The sequence below is a fragment of the Ascaphus truei genome, chromosome 8, assembly GCF_040206685.1.
Source record: "Ascaphus truei isolate aAscTru1 chromosome 8, aAscTru1.hap1, whole genome shotgun sequence".
NCBI classification, from domain to species: Eukaryota; Metazoa; Chordata; class Amphibia; order Anura; family Ascaphidae; genus Ascaphus; species Ascaphus truei.
The window spans coordinates 39,667,968-39,685,997 of NC_134490.1; the positions used below are offsets into that span (position 1 = coordinate 39,667,968).

The 18,030-nt window shown below is 43.5% G+C and overlaps 1 protein-coding gene across 1 annotated transcript; it reads left to right on the forward strand.

Annotated features, from left to right (window-relative positions):
- The first annotated feature begins 7,549 nt into the window (after window positions 1-7,549).
- AMH (anti-Mullerian hormone) lies at window positions 7,550-18,024 on the forward strand. The gene is made up of 5 exons (XM_075611576.1): window positions 7,550-8,368; window positions 9,941-10,119; window positions 10,968-11,088; window positions 15,108-15,270; window positions 16,447-18,024. Exons 1-5 carry the CDS (start codon window positions 7,921-7,923, stop codon window positions 17,342-17,344), a joined length of 1,809 nt encoding a protein of 602 aa, XP_075467691.1. The 5' UTR covers window positions 7,550-7,920; the 3' UTR covers window positions 17,345-18,024.
- Window positions 18,025-18,030: the final 6 nt, after the last annotated feature.

Consider the following 18,030-nt stretch of genomic DNA (forward strand, 5'->3'; position numbering starts at 1 on the left):
TCTTGTGGTCTCAGTTTGATTTAATCTGTCTTTTTATTAATTTCTTCGTTTAATTGGTTTAATATTTTTGTTATTCTTTGATCAGAGTGCTTGTTGTGTTTTTTTTTTTTTCTCTTCTATGTATGTATCTATGGTATACACACGTACACACACGTACACACACGTACACGTACACACACACCCCACCCCCCGCACCCCCCCCTAACCATCCGGATATTAAGTGATCTCCTTGAATACAGACAGAAAGAGACAAGCGACAGGGTACCTTTGGTTGTTACATATAACCCACACCTAGAAGCCCTACGCAAGATCGCCAGGGAACTACAACCCATTCTCCAGGAAGATACAAGACTGCAACAGGTCTTCCCTGAAGCACCCTTATTATCATACAGACAACCTCATAATCTCAAGAAAATTATGGTGAGGAGTAAAGTATTCAACAGTAACACTGAATGCGGGACAAGACCATGGACGCAAGATGCAAAGCCTGCGCAATGCTCCACACAGCGGGCACAATACAAATACCACATAGGAATCTGGAGTACAAAATCAGAGGAAGGTTCACCTGTTCCTCCAGCAATGTCATGTACCTCATCATGTGCATGAAATGCCCAGGGGGCTGCTACTACATAGGTGAGACGGGACAGGGGCTAAACAAGAGAATGAATCTGCATCGCCACAGCATCACGCGCGGAACAAGAGAAAGTCCTGTCGGCAAACATTTCTCTGACTCTGGCCATAAGATGAACGATCTGATGGTGGCAATTCTCAAAGGTAATCTTAGAACACCGAAAGAGAGACGGTTGTATGAATACAAATTTATGCAACTGTTCGGGACACTTAGCAGTGGCCTAAACCGAGACCGCAGCTTCATGAGTCACTTCTGACACGAGAGAACTCACTTCCCATGAGCGCTAAAGGTCATGTCTATACATACTGTGCTATATGAATGCACACACAGCTGTCTCTTACACTAACATATGTACAATGTAGTTCTATCCCTATATACCAATAGGGACCACATAGTATCTACACACACTTTTAGTAATGCAACACCCGCTTACATTTCTACACCTACCCACACCATTGGTTTACACTCCTACACCAGACACCTTTTATAAAGCGCTGTATACTGGCGGTTATACTGGCTATGCAAAAGCGAAGCAAGGGATAGGTTTTACCATACTTAGTTAAGTTATGGTGGGTAAAAAAAGTGACAAAAACCCTCCACAGCAAAGCATATAGCAAATGGAAATATTACTGTATGCTCATTTGCATGTCTTAGACAGGTCTGCAACCCCGCCTTTCACCATTATCCTCCAACACACAGCACTTCCACTGCAGCAAGGGATTCTAGGAAATGACATGCAAATGAGCACACAGTGCCACCTTTTGCTTTAAAACCATTCAACATGGTTCCCCTATAGGCTTAAGCTTGCTTGCTTGCAATATAAGCTTTGCTGTGGAGGGTTTTTGTCACTTTTTTTACCCACAATATCTTAACTGTGTGTGTGTGTGTGTATATATATATATATATATATATATATATATATGTATATATATATATATATATATATATATAAAGAAAAAGGAAAAAAGCGCACCCCCTAGTGCAATAACTTCCAGGACATAGAATAAAATTATTTAATAAAATAGATGTGTGATAAAAAGTGCACACTTACAAGATGGATATAGAATAAATTCACATAAAGGTTTATTTGGTAAACTGTATGATAAACCGGGTGACCGAGGGTATCAGCCAATACTCACACCTCTGCAGACCCGTGGAGCACCGCCAGAAGCCTGTAGGTAACAGTAACAAACTGTGCGAGCAGGAACCGATGTCAAGATCTTTCAAGGTAGTGTTACAGTCCAACAGATCTATTCACCACGGCATACCACCTCAGTAGGCATCCAATACTAGTGTCCAAAATGATCTCAAGACACCACATGATCGACGTGGTGACGTCAGTCCTACGCGTTACGTCGGTCTAAGCTGACTGAGGAAGTATTAGGATATATATACACTCTCACAGTGAATCTTAATTGGTCACAGATTATATATATATATATATATATATATATATATATATATATATATATATATATAGCAGAAAATAGCCGTGTTAGTCCAGTTGCAATAGTGCAGAATAAATGAGTTCTTCAGTATTAGGTGATACCTTTTTTTATTACACTAACAATTTATGTCATAGGACCTAAACTCCTATGTCCCATGACATAAATTGTTAGTCCAATAAAAAAGGTATCTCCTAATACTGAAGAACTCATTTATTCTGCACTATATATATATAATCAAAAACGTAATATATTAACATTTCATTGATCATTTCTGGACTTTCTATGACGCAGGATCCGGATACGTATTTAACTCTTACTACAAACCCTGTGTGGATTTTCACTGACTATTATGGAACTCACTTTTTTCCATATAGGGCTTTGTAGTTACAGATTTCAACTTGTCTCCCCTCTACATTCCATCAACTGGCATATGACACCCATACACACAACCTTCACACATATATTGGTGTTACTGTATATCAGTGGTGTGTATTTTCAGGGGATGTCTTGCCTAGCACAGAGTTTCTACAACGGCGGTGTCTTTAGGGGGAATTAAATCTTTCACCTGGAACCAGTTAGATAGTTGTGTCACGTTTCATGCACTAGTTTAGTGAGTTATTTTTCTGTGTGCCTTGGTTACACCCTCATGATTCTTTTTCATGTCAACTATATTTCTCAGGCAGTTAGTTTTGGTATTAAGGCTACACCTGAGACTATTTGTAATATTTTTTGTGTGCTTTAGATACTGTTTAATACATTTAATAATTTTGGATACGCTCAAGTGCTTTTATTAGGCATCTGCTTGTTTCTTGTTACTATATTCCTGTTCACTGTTACCTGTTCACTTATGTAACTATGTATTTGTAACCATGTATTATTTGTCATCTTAACTCTATGCCCAGGACATACTTGAAAACGAGAGGTATCCAAAAGTTATTAAAGAAGAGTTTAGACTATTCTATGAGGAATTATACAATATAGAAGCCATACAAAATAGGAAGCAGGCATATATAGAGGAAGATATAGAATTATTTATGAAGGATATTCAAACCAGAACAATTACACCTGAGGCGAGAGATAAACTTGATGCGGTTATAACGTGGGAAGAGATAGAAAAAGTGGTGAAAGATCTACCTAATGGGAAAAGTCCAGGCCCTGACGGATTACCACATATATATATACTATAAAACCTTTGCTAACTCTCTTATAGTATATATTCAGGGCATGTTTAACACTTTGAGACTCAGGAAACCTATCCCATTATATGTCAGAAGCCCATATAACGGTTATTCCTAAGCCAGATAAGGATAAATGAAACTGTGCAAGCTATTGCCCAATATCACTTACAAATGTAGCGAACAGACTCAATGAATATTTGCCGGATCTGGCGAAGAGCGATCAAACAGAATTTATACCAAAAGTGAAGCCAAGGATAACACTAGACGAATTATACATTTTCTGAACCAGATTAATAAAACACAGACTCCAGCTATGATATTATCTATAGATGCAGAAAAGGTATTCGATAGAGTGCAATGGAATTTTATGTTTAAAATGCTGGAACGTATAGGAACGGGAGACATGTTTAGACAGTATATAAAGGCACTATATAGTCATCCGTCGGCAAGGGTCAAGGTAAATAAGCAGGTCTCGAACTCATTTAAAATATTTAATGGTACGAGACAGGGATGTCCTTTGTCCCCGTTGATCTTTGCACTAATAATGGAGCCATTAGCAGAATCAATAAGGAATTATCCAGATATTGCGGGAGTTAAAATAGGTGAGAAAGAACATAAGATTGCATTATATGCGGATGATGTTCTTTTGGTAATAACAAACCCTCTGGTTTTGTTGCCAAATATAATGAATGTTCTGGGCAGATATAGTTTAGCATCTAATTTTAAAATCAATTTAACAAAAACAGAGGCTCTAAACATAAGTCTTCCGGCACGGTTGGTGGCCCAAGTTACAGAAAACTTCCCTTTCGAGTGGAAGAATAAGAGTATAAAATATCTAGGTACAAACATAACGCCAAATGTAGAAGATCTGTTCCAGGCCAATTATACTCTATTAGCAAAAACATTAGAAAACGATTTTTAAAGATGGAATAAGAATATTATCTTGTGGATAGGTAGAATTAATTGTATTAAAATGAATATATTGCAGAGGCTTATGTATTTGTTTCAGACTATCCCCGTGAAAGTCTCCAAGCAGTATATTACTACCCTTCAAAGTAAAATTACTACATTTATTTGGGAATTTAAAAAGCCAAGGACCAACACTAAAATATTGCAAAGGCATAAATCACAAGCTGGACTTGGGCTACCAAACATCAACAAATATTATATCGCTACACAAGTGAATGCCCTTTTTGAATGGTTTCACTGTACTAAAAATAAACTCTGGGTGGAAATTGAAAATAATTATTGCAAAGAAATAGATACAAATAAGGCTCTATGGCTTCGGAAGACAGATCGCCCTAGAGGTCTGTATGAGCACCCCTCTATTGAGCACCCCTCTATTGGGCACCCCACTATTGGCGTAGCACTAAGCGCTTGGGACAAAATCTTTGAAGATTAGAGAATCTCCACGTTCCCATCCCCTCTAACTCCAATATGTGGGAACCCTAATTTCCCCTCTGGGCTCGACTCCGAAATATTTAAAATGTGGAGTCAAGCGGGTGTAATTAGGCTGGGAGACCTGATGGATATGGGCAAGACCAGATGTTTGAAACACTTTCAGGACCAGTTCGAATTTAAAGAAAGGCAGAGATGGCAATATATGCAAATTTTACATTATATGAACGGGAAAAAAACAAAAAATATATATTAAGGATGCTGAATCCTTTTGAAACAGTGCTGGTTTTGCAGGGAGCAGGCGGGCACAATATATCGTACATCTATAGAGCATTACTAGAAATTGATATTGAAACTAAACCAGGGTTTGTACTAGCCTGGGAAAAAGAGCTGGGTAGGGAGTACTCTGTACTTGGATGGACACAGATATGGAGTAATACCAGCTCCTCCTCAATATCAATGAATATCCTAGAAAATGGATATAAGATAATGAACAGATGGTATTACACCCCCGCAAAAGCGGAAAGAATGCCATCCAGGGACTTCCAATAAGTGCTGGAGAGGTTGTGCGAAGGTGGGAACAGTGCTTCATATCTGGAGGGAGTGTAAGATAATAGAGCGGTTTTGGGATGTGATATTACAGCAGATTTTTATTATTATCAAGATTAGAATCCCCAAAGACCCGAGTATTATATTGCTAAACAGAGAAGGGGTCAAGGGGAACAGAATTAGGAAATCTCTATTAATACATATGCTAAATGCAGCAAGATGTGCCACCACTGCCAATTAGAAAAAGATGGCGGCGCCCACCATGGGACCATGGAAGTCGTGAGTATGGGAGTCATGAAAATGGAACAATTATCAAGGATAACCACTGACAAGACACACGGTTACAATGTGAATGAATGCCTTTGGCGTCCATGGTCAGAGTTCAGTGCTAATAGGACACAGTGAGAGGATTTGAACGTGGACACATTTGCCATCTGAGAATAATAATAAGGATAACCCGGACTACTATTAATGGGATTGACTTGTCCTAGTTTGTTTTATTTTTTCTTTGACTAATTATTTTATTTTTTATTTATGTCAGATTGTTGGTCTTATGTTTGTTTTTATTAGTATATGGTTTAAGTTGTGTTGTATTGTTTTGTATATGTTAGATGTTATAAAAATGCTGATTATAAATAAAGAATTTACAAAAAAAAAGAAAACGAGAGGTAACTCTCAATGTATTACTCCCTGGTAAAACATTTAATAAATACTGTAAATATATTTTCTGCCTTTAAGCACCATCAGGGGCTGCTCCTTTAAAGCCACGTAGAAGTGTGTGTAAGTGTGTGTGTGTGTGTGTGTGTGTGTGTGTGTGTGTGTGTGTGTGTGTGTGTGTGTGTGTGTGTGTGTGTGTGTGTGTGTGTGTGTGTGTGTGTGTGGAGAGAGAGGTATATAGATAGTGTGTATGGGTGTAGATAGATAGATAGATAGATAGATAGATAGATAGATAGATAGATAGATAGATAGATAGATAGATAGATAGATAGATAGATAGATAGATAGATAGATAGATTGTGAATGACTGTAGCACTCCAATTTGCACAGAGGATGTGTAAAACCCCATGAGCAAATAGCAGGCATGCCAATGAATAATTATTGTATTTGTTTGACGTTTTAGTTCCCATTTGAACCTTTCTTAGGAAGATTCCAATGGGAAATGAAACGTTGAACAAACAAATTTATTATTAATCTGTGTTCCTGCATTTTGCTTTTACACGCAGAGTTGCAGAACAGATTGGGAAGGAGTTGTGTCTGTCTGTGATCCTCTATCTGTCTCTGGGCTCTATATATCATGATGTGAAGCTGTTTCCTAGTGCTAGAGAAAACATCAACTCCATTCAAATGATTAGGACTGTAATCTCCAGCACATGGGTGCACATGTGGGTGAGATGGGGGAATGAGTTCTCTTAAATCTGACGACCACAAGCTGGCTTCACATGCAAATCTATAGCGAGATACAATCTTCGAGGATGCAAAAGAAATCCACTAATGGTTAATAAGTGTGTTGCATTACAGAGGATTATATTTAGCTTTTTTATTTTGGTTTCATTAAAGTAATACATATTTTGCTCTCACTCGTTTTTAAAAAATAACCCATGTACCTAGAAATAAAGATATATATTTTTTAATTATGAAACATTTAATACAGATTTATAAATGTAATACATAAATAAATAAATGTCATCTTTAATGTCCCCCGTAGAAAATCTCTTTACATGAATGTTATGGAAATGCGAGAACTTCTGGATGTATTCACTGTGACCAGTTTGTGTTAATAGATTAGGGTCTGCAACATGACCCTCTTTGCAGCTTCGCAATGCGTTGCAAGCCCCTCTGGCACCACAGGGGTTATGTTATGCATGCAGAGCGCAACGTTATACGTTGGATAGCGGGTGTTTCTACAATAGTGGTTAAGCAGTTAGTGAGAGGCCCATTAGAAAGGGAAAAATAATAGTTAAATATGTGCTCAGAAGTGACCACCTTCCAGTTACAGGTGTTACTGTATATAACATGAAGTAAACAACAACAACAACAACAACAAAAACACGAGACACAAAAAAATAGATTGAAATTAACATGTAAAAATAGAAAAAGTGTCCAACGTTTCGGTTCCAGAAGACGATCTATATTGGGACGAAACGTTGGTCTACTTTTTCTATTTTTTAATGCACCCTAATATTGATTTAATTCCTTTTTTTTTTTTTGTGTGTGTCTTGTATTTTTTTCCACAATAGTGCTATTGTTACCCTGAGGCAGAAAAAAAAAAGTTCAAGGACAATGTAGGCAGAGATTCTTTCTCAGGGGCGGATTCGTAAAAATAAATAGCAAGGGATCCCATGCTCTGTCCGAAGAGGGAAGAATAATATTGCACGTGGGCTGACTGCTTTGGGAGACGCATCCCACTGTGAGCTCAAGGTCTTAGCTGTGCTCAAAACATACAGGAACTTCCCTCCCTTCTGCACAAACCTTGCCATCCACCTTCCCATCTCACAGGGGAGGCAGCATCGCTACAGGGAGGCAGTACCACTGCTTTTTTTTGTGTGACTTTCCTTAGCAAAGTGGCGTCATTGTTGGTCTTTTGGGGGAAAGATGCTCTACTTTAGAAGTGGATTCTCAACTCGTGTGTCCTTCTAAAAAAGAGAGGGGGGGGGTTAATAGGGTTGCAATCACACAGGGTACTGTTAGTATTTTTTTCTAAACAACACATTAAGTGATGGAGAAGATGAGAGTAGGGCTGCTGATGCTGCTGCCGATACTGGCCCACGCTCTTCCCAGCAAGGTGGCTGAAAGTGGTCATGAGTGGTCAAGGGTAGAAGGATGGAGGCCCATACCCCCTGCGGAGGGAGACTTCTCCAAGCCTGGCCAGCATGGGAGGCGTCAGCTGGGCTCTGAAGACTGGCAGGGACCGTTGTGTAGGATGAAGGTGGGCAGAGGGGCCGGGCTGGGCTGGAGTCAACTGCAGACGCAGGGGGACCTCACAGACTATGAGAGCGGCTTCCTGGACGCAGTGAGGAGGGCATCGTGGGATGGAGGAGACATGGAGCTGTTCGGGATGTGTCCTGAAGAAGAGCAGCCCAAGGCTCTGGTGGCACTGAAACGCCTTGCAAGTCACCTGGCTGAACCTGAAGGGAAGCACTTCATAATCATGCACCTGGAGAATGGTGAGAGTATCATCTATCAGTCTGTCTGGTGATCTCTACCTCTCTGTGTCTGTCTATCTCTATCTACCTGTCTGTGTCTAACTGTCTATCTCTATCTACCTGTCTGTGTCTAACTGTCTATCTCTATCTACCTGTATGTGTCTAACTGTCTATCTCTATCTACCTGTCGGTGTCCACCTGTCTATCCATCTATCTAGCCATCTCTCTTTCTCTGTTTACCTGTTTGTGCTGGAGATTCACTAAGGTCTGTTGCATGTTAACGCACCTGATCCATTCAAGTCAATGGTAGTTGACTCCAGATCGGGTGCCTAATTATTCTGCAATGGACCTTAAATCACAGTGTCCCTCTATCGGTCTGCCTATGTGTCTACCTGTCTGTCTATTCATCAGTTTGCTTATCTATCCGTCTATCTGTCTCTCTCTAGAGGTCATTCATTAAGCTATAAAATGCAGACCAGGGCACTATCGCACAGAAACTCACATTGACTTTGATGGGAATTTCCATGTAATAGTGCTCTGATCCGCACTGTCGGAGTTTAATAAATAATCCTCTATCTTTACCTGTCTATGGGGCGTATTCAATAAACTGCAACTCAATGAGACCTTCGGTGTTGTAGTGCTGAATCTTACTTAATTGAATAAGCCCCAATATGTCCTTCCCTCTCTACCTGTCTATGGCCCATATTCACTAAAGAGTGCTACGCTTTAGCACATCCTAACAAACATTCATTTACATGGGAGTTAGGTCATGCTTAAATTCTACTACTGTACCTTAAATCAGGCATCTGTAAGGAGGCTATGGCTGGTTACATGTGAGTGATGGGAAATTAACTAGCTAAGAGTTAAATGAGTAACTACAGTATAATGCTGCATGTGTGATAGAGGCAGATAGATAACCAGTTACATTATGTAACTAGTTCCCTTTGTTTCAGGGAAGACTGCAACTGTAACTCGTATCACCTGTCTCTCAGGTTAGCTAGTATCTCTGTATATAAAAGGGATGTTAACCCATTCCTTGTGTTATGTGTGTAGTACCTGTAATTAGATGTGAGCTATATACAGTGTGTGTATGACCGGACATGTTCACTTTAACCAGTGCTTTCTGTACAAGCTATTCTTGGAAACCTTCTGAACCACACACCACACCTGAAAGGCTTTTAACCCCTCCGGCAGTGAAGGGGGCAGGACCTTACTCCGTAATTCTAAAGGAATTAATTGTATGTGCACATATATGCGTGTATGTAATAATGTACGTGTGTGTGTGTATATACACACACACACACACACACACACACACACACACACACACACACACACACACACACACACACACACACACACACACAGTTCCTTCCCTACATAGCTTGCAATCTAATGTTGGTTCCTGAGGCACAGGGTGTGACAGTCACTTACTTAATCTGCCATTTGGATTTATATCACTTCAAATACAGAGTATATAGCACTGAGATAATATGTGTGTGACTCTCACTGTTACTTGTACATCCTATATTATTTTTTAAGGTAAAAGCAAAACACACAGTGAATTAGCTGCCTGCTCCTTCTCATCCCCAGTGGAGTGGGAAGCTGGCGCCAGCCTGCAGTTTAAGACTACAGTGCAGGAACACATCGCCCCTCTCCTGCAGCACCTACAGTTCCTGATACTCGTCTTCTACCCTGGCAAACACAGGCCCTACCTGGGCCACCACGGATCCAAGGTCCTAGTGACTGGAGAGGGTCTCCCACAGGGGCAGGTAAGTGGGTGCCTCTCACCATGGGATTATTTTATTTTGCTGCCATGGAGTTTCCCTGCCACTTTTTGACACACTGTATCCTTATTGTCTCATTCTACATTGTACAGTACATGTTATCTCCCAGCTTTATTACACAGAGACGCTCTGTTCTGTTTCACATTTTATGTGAAGAGAAACACATAATCCGCACCACTCCTGGGAATCACACTGCTCAACTTCCACCCACAAGTCATGTCCTCTAATCGCACCTTTGTCCTTAACCTGTTTGCTGCCACAGGAGCCAGGCACACACTGAGGAGTTAATACAGCACTGGTGTCAGCCAGTGTTTCCTCGTTATAATTGCAGCCCAGTATGAGGCTGAGCACTCACTGTTCCAAAGAGCTTGCACTCTGCTTACAGGATGAGGGGCAGCCTCTCCGCGCTAAGGCTGTGCAATGATGCTCAATGTAAAAGCTGTAGATTGGTTGGACCGCTATCCTGGCAAGAAGGCACCAGGCAACTCACCGGGTGATATAAAAATAAAAAAAGTTTATTGGGTTACAACATGTTAAAAAAACAAGAAACACACTAGGGACAGAACAGGGGCAAAATTCTCCTCCCACGCGTTTACCACATGTGAAGACACCGGTTAATGAACAACACCTGCTCATAGAACTGCTGCATATATCCAGACTATAGTACTTCATATACTATCAATTATAACACTATACGGGACTTTATTAAGTTTAGAACTCTAGGTGGAACTTGGAGCTATAAGTGACCCGTTTTGCTTCTTTGATACAATGATGCCCCGTTTGCAGGATGAGGGGCACCCTTTGACTGATACAATGATGCCCCCTGTTTGCAGGTTCTGTGCATGTCGCCGGACACCCGGTTCTTTGTCCTGAGAGTGGGGGGGACCGCGAGGAGTCTCGGCTCTGGAGATCTGCGATTCCACATGTCTGTCCAGATCAGAGGCCACCCAGACGGTAAGAAATCCCCAGTGTCACCCTGGGGTGCTGGGAAGGGAAGGCTATGGGAGTTATTTACTTAACATTGGTAGCCAACAGTAATTATTAATGACACACATGAGTCACATGAATGGCTTTTGAAGATCGCCAATGGCTATGGTCGTTTAGTGTATGACCCCCCCCACACCAAGCTGTTGTAGGCCCCTTCTGCCTTTGTCACTGTCACCCTGAGGGGGAGGGACAGTCTTGCTGGGTCATAGGCCTCTTCTGCCACTATGTGTCTGTGTAGGGTAATGGAGAGACTGAATGGGGCTATTCATGATAAGGGCCCAGATGTTTTTGCACGGATTTGCATCTCACCGTATTCATTATCCTGTATCACATGTCTAAAGGCTTCTTACTGTAACGTCGTCTGTGATCTGATTTCTTCTGGCTGCAATTACGTGCAATCTGCACATTGTCAATGCAGAGGAGCCAAACATGCAAAATGTCATATTTATGGGCTATTTGTTAAGCAATACACAGATACCCAGTAAGCTCATATAACCCCCCCCCCCCCAAAAAAATAAAAATAATTATACTTTAATTCTATTTGTTAAACTGCAAGTTTGAAGATCGCCTATAAAATCGCCTCCATGATGCAGGTGAAATTGTCCTTTCTTTATAGAGAAGAGGTGTGATACCTGTGAACACACCTGGGAAATCTAATCATAAATCATTTGAATATATTTTACATATTCAAATTCGTATATTTCCTGTGTATCTCTGGTGAAAGGCTTCAATTATTAACTCCTTGGAAACTATAGTGGTCATGTAGGCATTGCATTATGCATGAATTCCTGTGCCCTATGGAAGCCAAGGTGTTAAAATACTAAAACCGCACTTTATTCTATTATATATCCATTGCATGTCATTAAGGCTAGGAATGCAATGATTGACATGTAATGTCTTACTAAACACTAAAAGAGACAAGGAGTTAACTCCTTCCACATCCCACCCTGGGACACCTGACCCCATCACCCATCCTCACCTTAACACACCTACCCCCCCTCCATTTAATAGTACACAGGCAGTCCTCGGTTATCCAACGGAATCCGTTGTGGAAGTAGCGTTGGATAGTGAAACCGTTGTAAAGTGAGTCCCATGTTAATCAGTGGCGGTGAGCGTCGGATAACGCATTCCGGCGTCGAAAAACGGCCCACAGGGAGGCATTGTAAAGCGTTGGATATGCCATTTGTTGTAAAGTGAAACGTTGGATAACGAGGACTATCTGTGATGGCTACCAGCATATTAGCCAAACATGGTAATAAGTCTGCAGTCAGGGACCGGATTTAGGTTCTGGGGGGCTCGGAGCATTTAAGACAGAGGGGCCCTAGTTTCCACCGGAACCTCCCTCTCTTTCATACCCCCTTGCTCTCTCACATCCCTCTATTTATTTTCCCCTTCTCACACTCTTCCCCCTCCCTCCCCCCCATGTATTTATCCCCCATCTTCTCCTCTATCTCTCTCCATACTCTATTACCCCTCTCTTTCTCACTCTTCTTCTCTCTCACTCCCCCACCACTCTCCCGCCTCCCTTTTAATCCCCCCCTCTCACTCAAGACCTCCTATATCTCTTTACCCCTCCTCACTCTCTCCCCTACTCCTCACTCACTACCCAATCCTCCTCACTTTGTATCCCACCACCTCTTCACTTTCCCTCCCTCTTCTCACGCTTTCCCTCCCTCCTCTCACTCTCTCCCACACTCCTATCACTCCCCCCTTCCTCCTCACTCTCGCCCTCCACCTCCTCACGCTCGCCCTCCCCAACTGCTCACTCTCCCCCCACCTGCTCACTCTCTCCCTCACCTGCTTACTCTCCCCCACCTGCTCACTCTCCCCCACCTGCTCACACTCTCCCCCAAACTGCTCACACTCTCCCCCACCTCCTCACTTTGTCCCATCCTCCTCTCACTCCCCCTCCTCTCACTCCTTCCCCCCCTTCCTCACACTCTCTCCCTACTCCTCTATCCTCCCCTTCCTCACCCCCTACTCTCACTCTCTTCCTGTCCTAACTCTCTCACACCCTCCCCACTCTCTCCCCCCTCCTCACTATCTTGCTCCTCCTCACTTTCTCCCCCTCCTCTTATTTTCTCCCCTCCTCTCACTCTCTCCATTTCCCCCTCCTCACTCTCTCCCCTCCTCAAACTCTCTTCCCCCTCCTCTCACTCTGTCCCCCCCTTTAACTCTCTCACACCTCTCACTCTTCCCCCATCTCACCCCCTCATTTCCCCCTCCTCTCACTCACTCCCCCTGCCCCCTTCTCACTCTCCCCCACCTCTCACTCTCCTGTTCCTCTAACACTCCTCACACTCTCCCCCTCCTACTCTCCTCCCCTCCTCACCCTCTCCCCTCCGCACCCCTCTACCTCGCTCTCTCCCCCTCCTCACCACCCCACCTCACTCTCTCCCCCTCTTCTCACCCTCTCCTGTTTCCTCTTATCCTCTCCGCCTTCTTTCACTCTCCTCCACCTCACTCTCTCCCCCTCCTCTCACCCTCTCCTTTTTCCTCTTATCCTCTCTGCCTCCTCTCACTCTCCCCCCTCCTCTCACTCCCTCCCTTCTCTCACTCCCCCCTCCCTCCCCCCTCATTTCACTCCCTCCCCCCTCTTCTCACTCCTTCCCCTCTTCTCTCCTATTATCCTCTCATTCCATCCCCCTCCTCTCCCTTCCTCCCCCTCTTCTCTCCCATCCTCCTCTCCCCCCTCACTCCCTTCCTCTCCCCATCCTCTCACTCCCTCCCTCCTCTCCCACCCTCCTATCACTCCCTCCCTATCCTCTCCCTTCATCCCCCTCTAACTCCCTCTCCCCCCTCCTCTCATTCCCTCCCTCCTCTCACTCCCGCCCTCCCCTCTTCTCACTCCCTCACCTCCTCTCACTCCCCCGCTCCCCCCTCTTCTCACTCCCTCCCTCCCCACCTCTCTCTCTCACCACCCTCCTCTCTTTCCCTCCCTTCTCTCACTCCCTCTCCCCCTCTTCACTCCTCTCCCTCCTCCTCTCACTCCCTCTCCGACACTCCCTCACCACCTCACTCCCTCCCTCCCCTCCTCACTACCTCCCTCCCCACCTCTCACTCCCTTCCAACCCCTCACTCTCAACCCCTCCTCTCTCCCTTCCTCTCACTCCCTCCCCCCTTCCTCTCACTCCCTCTCCCCCTCCCTCACACTCCCTCTATCCACCCTCCACTCTCTCCACCCCCCTCTATCCCCCCTCCCCTCCCTCCACCCCCCTCCTCTCCCTCCCTGCTCCTCTCCCTCTCCACACTCCCTCCCCCTCCACTCCCCTCCTCTCACTCCCCCTCCTTTCACTCCCTCCCCCCTCTCCTCTCACTCCCTCCTTTCACACCCTCAGCCCCCTCCTCTAACTCCCTCTCCTCCCCCCTCTTCTCACTCCCTCCTTTTCTTCCCCCTCTACTCTCACTCCTTTTCTTCCCCCTCTCCTCTCACTCCCTCTCCCCCCTCTTTTCACTCCCCCTTCCCTGGGGGAATGGGACAATGCCGGATTGCATGCCGATTTCACCCAATTTACCGTTAACAAAATAGTTGTCAAAATAGGAGTTTAATTAATAGGCCCAAAATATGTCACAGTTGTGTCACCACACAGTAGGAGTAGAGTTAAACATGACAAGTGACATGTCCCTTCTGTATTGCTACTGTAATGCCACGCTGTGGTGGAACAAACGCGATAGAACATACAGTATGTCCCGAGACAATATAAATGAACCATGGATCCCTCTAGTATAGATGTCTAGTTAATTTCTGGGTCCTATGTTGTATGTCTTGTATGTCTTACTGGCAGCAAAAGGGATACAACCTTTGTTTGCTTCTGCACAGAATAGTTTCATCTGGTTTCTTCCTATCCAAAGTAGTGGCACCACAAATGGTTTAACCACACAACATATTTTGCGTGCAAACGCTAAGCCCTCAATGGTCCACGCTCTTATATATCTTTCCTATTAATGAGGGAGTTCTGAAGCTTATCTCTTCCTTTCATGGACAGGATCTACCCTATCAGACGCAGAAACTCAGCGGCTCCTGTTTGGTACAGATGACAAGTGTTTCTCTAGGATTACACCGGCCCTGTTCATGGTTGTGGGCAGGAGTGGACAGGCTGCAATTTCTCTCCCTGTCTTGCAGTCCGATGAGCTGAAATCAGACTCCAGGTGTGTACATGCATCTAAGATCACTTTACTTGCCTGCTTGAAAATACCCAGAGATCAAACTGTGATGGTATTGGGTGATATTTACTTACCTACCTTAACTTTCTCTTTTATTTAAAAAAATCAGTTTATTGTAAAAAGTCCACTCTTTCTGTTGTAGCATAATACAAAAAATGGTGTGCAGTTTTGCATCATTGTTTAAGAAGATTGTGCTCTTGCACCAAGCATTTTACAGCTACTTTTTAATTGCACATGCCAGTGATGACCTATGGCTTGGAGCACTGTAAATGCTGAGAATGCAGTTATATATGATCCAGTGCAAGCATCCCCACCACAAAAACACTGCCATGACCAAACCCTCTAGTGATATAATATATGGACAGCAACCAGCTACAGGCAGTCCTCAGTTATCCAACGGAATCTGTTCTGGAAGTAGCGTTGGATAGTGAAACTGTTGTAAAGGGAGTCCCATGTTAATCAGTGGTGGTGAGTGTTTGATAACGCATTTAGGCGTTGGATAACGCATTCCGGCGTCGAAAAACAGCCCATAGGGAGGCATTTTAAAGCGTTGGATATGCCATTCATTGTAAAGTGAAACGTTGGATAGCGAGGACTACCTGTACTGTCTTCTCTTTCAGTAGTTCCAGACCATATGTGGAGCAGGGGCATTATCCAGCACACAGTTTTTTTTAATAAACATTCGTATGATACACAGTAAAGTTTGAGTCACAAGTCTTGGGGGGTGTATGTTGTTGCTAACCTCTACGTGAATATGTATATGGAGTGCAGTTTTCTAGTAATACTGTGACAACTTTTTAACGTATCAACACAAGAGTTCTTAATCAATCTAGTTTGTAAAGATCTTTGGTGAGCACAGAATTGTCTTCTTCAGATGTAGTCAGGTGCCGTGTTTCTTAAGAATAAACTTGTAAGGTCTCCAATGCTCTTGTCCAAACTAATAATAATATATTTGTTTTCCTATATAGCGCTGACAATGTACACAGTACTATAGACTCTTTTTTTGTAAGCGCGAGTCCCTGCCCCGAGAGCTTATGATATCATTTTGGGGTCTGTGGCAAGGGGAAATAAAGAGATCTGACACTGGGCTTCATGGTAGTGCTCTTAGTATTAAGATACTGTATTTCTTCAGCCCAGATTAAAAGGTATGTTTTTCTACAGCTCCCAAGGAGGCCTGACTGTTCTCCCTGCAGGGAGGAAGGACGAGTTTCTGGAGACCCTGTCCCACTTCACCACACTCCTGCTGAGCTCCCACCGTAAAGAGACTTCCTCTATCCATCTGCCCTTTGACCCTAGGGACGACAGCATCGGAGACCTGCACCCCCAGGTACTCAACATAACAGAGGTGGAGGCATTGGAGTGGCTGGTGGAGTCTGAGGAGCCCTTGGTGTTCCTCTTCATGCCAGGAAGCCTGACTCTCCTGGGGACCCAAGCCCTTCAGGAGAGACTGGACGGGACATTGCTTGAGAAGGTAACCAAGAAACTGCAGGAGGTGATGGAAGGCCTGGAAGAGGTTTTATCCTCTAGGGACCATGTCCAAACCCTTCAACTCCTCTTGGGTTCCTGCTATGGCTCCTTCAATGTTAGCTACTTGCCTGTAGAGAGCGAGAAGATGCCATTGTTGGGAGAAAGCCAGCACAGGAAGCTCCACTCCCTGATGCTCCTCAAGGCTTTGCAGACCGTTCGCACTTATTGGCAGGACCGAAAGAAACTGTCCCGACAGAACCGTAGCGGTGGCGTCAAGCCCTACTGCCGCCTCCAAGAGCTGACCATCAACCTTAAGTCTGATGCTGTTGACAGCAAAACCTACCTACCTGAGGAGATCAACATTAACAACTGCGTGGGGCCCTGCCGCTTCCCACAGACCACACAGAGTGACTACCAGTCTCATGTGGTCCTGCTGAACCAGCTCCAAGAGCGGAAGCAGCCGGGCCTTGCTCGTCCCCCCTGCTGTGTCCCTGTGAGATACCAAGAGCAACTGCTGATTGTGATGGAGGAAAATAGGATGAAGTTTCAGCATTACCCCAATATGGTTGCCAAAGAGTGTGGCTGCAGATAAGTGTGTTGAGTAGTAGTGGCGCATTCGTTGTTTGTGGGGGTACTCACTACACTGATTGAATCCCTGCACTATTAAAGGGACTGTCCCACATCAATCATTTTTAACCTCTGTCTCCAGAGGGGCCTGCAACATACTGCTGGCCACTTCCGGCACCAACAGGTTAAAATTATCAATGACTATCTTAGAAAGTTTAAAGTCACCATATCTTTACAATTTCACTTGTTACCTTCTTGTGTAAAAAATATTGTTTCTATTTTCTTCAGCTCTTTTTAATTCCAATCGTATTTGGTACATATTGAACTTCCCCTTTAATCTCTTTAAAATAACTATGTTGTCATCATTTGCCAAAGAAAAACAGAAGAGAAAACTTCGGGATAAACAATTTAATAATAGTCTTATTGCAAAAGATCCCCTCCCCCCCAAAAATATTTAAAATTGCTTATACTTCTCTGATTTATTCTCTGTGTTTTCTCCATCAGATTCTATGATCCTTCTATATTTCAGCATACACTCCAGGTTATACGTTAAAGTTTCTTTAATATTTTCCTAATTACTATGTTCATTCATTCATTGTTTGTTTGTTTGTTTTTATGTAACTTGTCTCCTCATTCTAACCACATGTTTCAAACGGAATACAAATCAGAAGAGGCATGGGAAAAAACAACATAGTTCATTGTATTTAACTT

Bases quoted from the DNA above. Each gene is read 5' to 3' on its own strand.
- AMH (XM_075611576.1), top strand. From the start codon at position 7,921: ATGGAGAAGATGAGAGTAGGGCTGCTGATGCTGCTGCCGATACTGGCC. The intron at 10,120-10,967 runs GTAAGTGGGTGC...CCCTGTTTGCAG, and splicing joins AGGGTCTCCCACAGGGGCAG to GTTCTGTGCATGTCGCCGGA. The intron at 11,089-15,107 runs GTAAGAAATCCC...TTTCATGGACAG, and splicing joins GATCAGAGGCCACCCAGACG to GATCTACCCTATCAGACGCA.